The following is a 7,342-nucleotide window of genomic DNA, read 5'->3' as shown; positions in this document are numbered from 1 at the left end:
TTTCAAACAGGAAACAAATTTCTGACACGGAGGCCAGTATGCACAGTTTATCTAAAGAATGAAGTTGACCCGTTACCAAGCACAAGCTATGCAAGAATAGCTTGTGGCTGAAATACCTTGGTGATAGATGCCTTTGACCTTCAACATGTCTAGAGAGAATTGATGCTTGTCCCTGTCTCTCCTCAAAGGCCACGCTTGATGTTAGAGCCACCCCATGGGGCAGTCTACACTTGCCATGAGACGTTCTTTTGACCAGGAATGTTTTTCTGGTTCAGTTTCCTCACCGACTCAAACACACATCCTGGAAGACAATAGGGAACTAGGTCTACTAGGGGGACAGACACTCAATGCCCCAATGGTTCTTGGAGACTCCATTTCCATATTACTTTCAACATCCCAAGCCATTGAGGAGATACTGACCTTGATCTCATGAAACATGCTTTCTTCCCTTGGACTTAAGTTTTTAAAAAGTTTCATTGGGAAAAAAAGGTCTGTAATTTTATCCAAATGGCACTGTGAAGAGGGGGAAAAACAGCCTCCTCCTCTTACTCACTTCATCATCACTGCCCAGGGGCCATCCTAACAGAAAACCCTTCAGAACTCCAGCCTGGATCAACAAATTCAACATTAAGATAAATAAAAAGTTAAATCAGCATTTAGCGAAAGCTCTACCCTCCTGTAGGAGGTCGTTCAATTCAATGACAGTTGTGGCAAAGTCCACCAGGTCCACGAAGTCAGACGTGATGATGTTGACACCCATGGCTCCAGGCTTCTGGGCTTTCACCCAGTCCAGGATGGCAGGAAGGTTCCTACATGGAGGCGAGAACAGAGTGGAGTTTAGAAGAGCTCCTCCAGAAGTGGGAATAAAACATTTCCCTTAATGTAACAAAAGTATGCCAATAAAAGCATGAGCACCCAGAAGTTGGTCCATTTAGGCTTCCTATCTCTTTCAGGCACAAAGTGATGTCTATTCCACCAGAGAACTGTACTTTCAGGGTTGCTGTGCCGGGAGAAGAGATTATTTGCCACAAGCCCCAAAGAGATGCATGTGAACAGGATCTTAAAAACTAATATCAAAAGCCTAATTATCAATAGGTTCTTTATTTTTTATCATAAAAAATTTCAAGAATATTGCAATACTGAAAGAAATTTACAGTAAGTATATACACCATCTAGGTTTTACGAGTAACGTTTTATATACATACTTGCTTATATCTATCAATCTGTCACTCTATCCTTCCATCAACCTATCTTGTATTTTTGACAAATTTCAATGGCAAACATCTATTTGCACTCCCTAAACACCTAAGCACACATACAATTAACTAGGGTTCCATACTTGTTTTCAAGTTTTCTTTTGGCATAATGCCTATATCCAGTAAGGTGCACAAATCTTAAGCGTATACTAGTTTTGACAAGTGTATACACATGACACATGTATACACATGACAGACCCTGGCTGGTTTGGCTCAGTGGATTGAGCGTCGGCCTGCGAGCTAAGTGTCGCTGGTTCGATCTTCCAGTCAGGGCACATCAGAGAAGGAAAACTCTGACTCCAAAAAAACCTCCGCTGCCTTGCGGCATACCTCTTCAGGGGAAAGGCTAAGGGAGTAAACCCCGACAGAAAATCCGGAGCCGGAGTCCCTAAGGCGGTTTGACGTTGTAGTCAACACCGGCAACTCCTGCGGCGCACCTGAAGCCAAGCTGTATTGACTCCGTCTTTCCCTTGGACCCTTCAGCTGCGAAGAGAGGGGGGGTCTGCTGCATGGGCAACAGCAGACCCTCCATATCACCCTGCCCAGGCTCTGTAGCTTCAGCTTTACTGGAGAGGACACTCCAGCGTCATCGCAAGATGTCGATTCAACACGGGAGGAGACAGATACCGTGTCACTCCCGAGTCGGACTGCACAGCCATTCTCGGCAGTGCAGATAGACTCTTAAGAAGCTACACCATCGTCTCTCGAGAGGGACGGCTGCCGACGATACACATGACACATACCCGTATCAAGGTATAGAACTTTATCAACACCCCAGAAAGTTCCTGCATGTACCTTTCCCCTTCAATCCCTGCTCCCATCCTCTCAGAGGCAACAGTAACATTGATTTTTTTCTATGACAGATTAAATTTGCCTGTTCCAGAACTTCATATAAGCCATGCAATATGTATTCTTAGTTATGAGGTTCTTTCTGCAGCAAATGGTTTTGAAATTCACCCATGTTGTTGCCTGCCTCAGTATTTTGTTCTTTTTTTAAAGTAACTGCATAGTATTCCACTATATGAATATACTGTAGTTTGTTTATCCATTTTCCTAGTGATGGGTAAAAAAGCTATCTCCAGGTTTTTAATATTATGATTAAAACTGTTATGGACATTCTTACACAAGCCTTTTAGTGGACATTTATTTGTATTTCCCTTGGCTAAATAACAAGGAGTGAAATTGGTCTCTTACATGCTAAGTTTACATTTAGTTTTATTAAGAAACTTCCAAATCTTTTTCCCAAAGAGATACTTCCATTGTACATTCCTGACAACGAAGTACAAGAGTTCTGGTTGCTTCACATCCTTGCCAAGATTTGGTGCTATCAGTCTTTTTAATTTTTGCCATGTATACTGTGTAAAATATCTCAGTTTTTTAAAAATATGCTTTATTGTTTATGCTATTACAGTTGTCCCAATTTCTTTTCCCTTTGTTCCCTTCCTTCCAGTTGTCACCCCTCTTAGTCCATGTCCATTGGTTGTGCATATAGTTCTTCTCAACATCTTCCTGTCTACTCCACTCCCTCCTACCATGCTTCTTAATTCCTGTACCATCTCCCTCTCTTTCCCACCTCCCTCTCCCCGCTTACCTCCCCCCAAAATGTTCCCCATACCTATAATTCTTTTCCCACTCTTGTTGTCTACTTAGTCTGCCTTTGTTTTAATCCCCTAGCTTCTGTTGTTGGTTGTTGTGATACAGTTTTCATTTTAATGTTCACAGTTTTGATCCTCTTTCTCCTAAACAAGTCCCTTTAGCATTTCATATAATAGTGGTTTGGATCTGATGAACTCCTTCAGTTTTACTTTGTCCCGGAAGCACTTTCTCTGCCCTTCTATTCTGAATGACAGCTTCGCTGGATAGAGTAATCATAGTTGTAGGTTTTTGCTTTTCATTACTTTGAATATTTCTTGCCAGTCCCTTCTTGCCTGCAGTTTCTTCTGAGAAATCAGCTGATCGTCTTATTGGGATCCCTTTATGTAATTCTCTTCTTCTCTCTTGCTGCTTTTAAGATTCTCCCTTTATCCTTAATTTTTGACATTTTGATTATAATGTGTCTTGGTGTGGTTCTCCCTGGGTCCAGTTTTTTTGGAACTCTCTGTGCTTCTTGGACCTGTAAGTCTATTTCCTCCCCCAAGTTAGGGAAGTTCTGCTTCATTATTTTTTCACATAAGTTTTCAATTTCTAGTTCTTCTTCTTCACCTTCTGGCAGCCCTATGATTTGGATATTGGCCCACTTATAGCTGTCTGATAAGTTTCTGAGCCTCTCCTCATTTTCCTCACTTCTCATTTCCTCTTTCTGCACTGGTTGACTGTTCCTTCCCTATGTTCCGATTTGTTGATTTGATCCCTGGTTTTCTTGCCCTCACCACTAGTTTCGTATGTTTTTGTTCATTTCAGCAGGACTAGCTTTCATTCCTTCCCCATCTTGTTTAAGATCTGCTATTAGCTCTGTAAGCATTTTTATAACCAAAGCTGTGAACTGGGCCTCAGAAAGATTTCCTATCTGCTGCTTCATTAGATTAGATATTTGCTGTCTGGTCAGCTGTGTCACCGGGATCTCTATCATGATCTGTGACATCCTGACAGTTTGTGTTTACCTTTGTTTCCTGGGCAGGGCTGTCATACCTCCTATGTTATAGGCGGCGAAGCCCCATGCACTTGTCACAACCAGGTGGCCCCTCTCACCATGCTGTGGTGTTTTCTGCAGCGGGTGGGGGTCCAAGACAGATTCCTGCCATTCACTCTCTGCTGAGAGACTGGGAGCCTCCTCCTTCATCCCCACCTCCTCTGGGCCTCATAGTCCAAGGAAATGGAGGTCTGCCTTCCCCGGCTTTGGAATCGCCAGCTGATGGGTCCGGTCTGCAGCTGGGGGTGCTCCCCAGGTGCTTCTTGCCTCCCCTTAAATATGGCTGTCTGTGCTTACCGCTGTCCTGCCTCCGTCGCTGCTGCTGCTGTGGACAGCACAGCTTGATCTCTCCTCCCTGACTTCGCCCCTCCTACTTTTCCGGATAAGCACCACTTCTTTATAACTTCATATGCTGGACTTCCATTTATTTTCTGGTACTTCTGGTTATTTCTGCTTTTGCGGTAATTGTATTCCTTCTTAGTTGTGGAGGGAGATGGAGCATGTCAGTCTAGGCCTCCATCTTGGCCGGAAGTCTCCTGTGTTTGTTTGCTTCCGTGTACCAAGGAGAGCTATGGATCCTACTACACTGTAAGGGGCGGCGCCTTAGGGTTTCATCAGTAACTTACGGGAGACCTGTTTCACCGCGTTGTGGCGCTGTGTGCGGGGGAGGGGTCTGAGAAGGAACAATGCCGCTTGCCCAGCACTCGCCCCTTTTCCAGGCACTTCTCCCACTTCTGCACCGGACTGGTGCCCCTCTAGGTGCTGCGCTGGCCGTTGTTCCCAGAGTGGGTGGGTCTGTGGATGTCCTAGGTCTCTGGGGGCCCTGTCTAGATGAGTATTTCTTATTTATATCTTTGTTTGTTGGACTTCCATGCACTTTGATTTTCTGAAACTTCTGGTTGTTTCTAGTTTTGAGGTAGTTGTATTCCTTCTTAGTTGTTGAGGGAGACGCAGCGTGTCTGTCTACGCCTCCATCTTGGCCGGAAGTCTCTCATAGAGTTGTAATATGCATTTTTCTGATGACTACTGATGTTGAGCATTTGTTCCATACTTATCCGCCATTTGTGTATCTTCTTTGGGAAGTATCTGTTGAATATTTTTATTTTTTCTTTGGTTATTAAGTTGTGGAAGTTATTTATATATTCAGGATACTAGTCTTTTGTCAATTACACTTTTTGATATTATACCCCTGCCTAAGCTTGCCTATTAATCTTTTCACTGGCATATTTTGGTGAGCTGAATTTCTTAACTTTGAAGGAGTCTAACATCAATATTTTTTTTACCACTTATGTGACTGACTTAAGAAAATCTTGCGTACTCCCAATTTACAAAGACATTTTCCCGTTTTCTTCTAAAAACGTCATGGTTTTAGTTTTTATGTTTAGATCTAAGATACATCTCAATTTAATGTTCATATATGGTGTTAATAGGGTTCAAGGTTCACCTTTTCCATATGCATATACAGTTATTCCAGCAGTCTGTGTGGCTTCTTAACAAATAATCACTCAGTTGCTCCCATTTTATAATTTGCGAGCTCTCTGTGTGATAGAATGTTTTGTCAAAGAAGCTCATAATTTAGTGACATGAACAATGATGACAATTTAGTGTGATACTTTCTATATTAGCAGTGAGTATAAAATACCATGGAGGAAAAAAAGGAGGGAGCTATAAGTGTCCTCATAGTTTTGCATCATGGTAAAATAGAAGCATGTACAGGAGGCAACCGTTGGATGTTTCTCTCTCACATCCATGTCTTTCTCTCCCTGCTGCTCCTTCCCCTCTATTGAAAATCAATAAACATATCCTTGGGTGAGGCGAGGGTTAAAAACAAACAAAAAACTTTCTTAAAGTGGTCAGTAATATCCTGCTGCCTGGGTGGCAAAATGTTGTGAGCTGAGAACGGAGGGCCCCAAATACAGTCTTCTCTTGGAGACAGAGACCTGGAATACACTGGTTCACACAAAGGCCACAGTAGGACTGACCCATTCAAAATTTTAAAAATTGCTAGTCGATGTTTTACTATGAAATGCAGGCGCCATCTTCTGGTGATCGTGGGGAAATGAGAGTTAAAGGCTCTGTGGCAACTCCAGCTGACTTCAGCTGGAGCCAAACCTCAGGGGATCCCTGGAGCCTGAGCTGAGAAATGTGGGAAAGGCAGGCATCTGCAGGCTCAGGTGACAAAGAGCTCTGTGTCAGCGTCGGGTTGCAGGTGTCAACCAAGGCAAGGATCAAATAACTAGGATTATGTACAAGGAAAGGGAATTGTAGAACCCACTGTGAGGAGGAGCTACCTTATTTTCTTAACTTCTGACATTTACCAAAATGAGATCAATGGAGAAGGCTGAGCCAGGTCCTGCTGACAGATGGTTGGGCCCCAACCCCATGGGTTGCAGCAGTAGGTTAGAAGCGTCCCTTTGACTTTGAGGCCCACTCCACTGTGTTCCTGGGTTTCCTTAGACGGGGATGATGTAACTGTTTTGTGCTAGGCACTGCAGTAGGCATTTTCATGTAAAGACTCTGTAATCTTATGTGGTATTATTAACCCCATTTAACTGGTGAGAAAACTTGAGCAAACTTGTCAAATGCCACCCTATTGTTAGGGGACTGCATTAATTTTCTAGGGCTGATGTAAGAAAATGCCACATACAGACTGGGTGGAGGCTGTCTGAAGGCTAGAAGTCCAAGATCAATGTGTCGGCAGGTTTGGTTTCTTCTGTGGCCTCTCTCCTTGGCTTGTATATGGCTACCTTCTTGCTGTCTCCTCACATGGTCTTTCTCTGTGCACACACAAATTTCCTCTTTTTGTAAGAGCACCAGTCAGGCTGCACTAGGTCCTCCGTAACTGGCCTCATTTTAACTTCATTGCCTCTTTAAAGGCCTATCTCTAAATATAGTCACATAGTAGCTACTGAGGGTTAGAGCTTCAACATACAAATTTTCAGAGAACAAAATTCAGCACGCAGGGACCAAGTCAGGCTACATCTCCGTCCCAATTTCAGTCCATGTCACCTTCTACAGTTCCATGGCTGCTCTGTCCTCAGGTTTAGGCAAAACTTCCTTTCATTCGATTTTAGTGGGGGTGCAATGTTTCTAATAATCTAGGGAAAACCATCATAGACATTCAGTCAGAATTCTATTCATAGCTTCCTTTTAGGGTAATGAACCAAGTAAAACAAGATCTCAGGTCTGAAATAACTCTGCTGAAAAAACCACTTCTATATTTTAGGAAAATATACCTTGTCTTTTTTCTCTTGGTTAAGCAGATAACCACTGCCCAAAACCAGTGTGGTAGTACCCCTGTATGCCTTAGTTAGGACAGACCTTCTGGGTGTTAGCACTCAGGGGAGGGCCCTGTGACAACTGCTTCTTTCCTATGCTTGTTCAACAGCCCAGAGGACGTGACAGCCACAGGTCATGCTGGTGTTAGGGGATGAAGACTTAACCACAGCTGAGTTTC

General features: G+C 43.3%; 1 protein-coding gene across 1 annotated transcript in view; it reads right to left on the bottom strand.

Annotated features, from left to right (window-relative positions):
- Window positions 1-222: 222 nt before the first annotated feature.
- PLCXD2 (phosphatidylinositol specific phospholipase C X domain containing 2) overlaps window positions 223-7,342 on the bottom strand; it is a 46,804-nt gene continuing 39,684 nt past the window's right edge. Inside the window, exon 4 of the mRNA XM_090276401.1 lies at window positions 223-809. Coding sequence (XP_090132527.1) covers window positions 650-809 — 160 coding nt within the window. The 3' untranslated portion in view covers window positions 223-649. The remainder of the gene's footprint in view (window positions 810-7,342) is intronic.

The sequence above is a fragment of the Furipterus horrens genome, unplaced genomic scaffold, assembly GCF_987537825.1.
Source record: "Furipterus horrens unplaced genomic scaffold, mFurHor1.1.pri manual_scaffold_1, whole genome shotgun sequence".
Classification (NCBI taxonomy): Eukaryota; Metazoa; Chordata; class Mammalia; order Chiroptera; family Furipteridae; genus Furipterus; species Furipterus horrens.
This window is presented reverse-complemented; position numbering and strand designations above follow the sequence as displayed.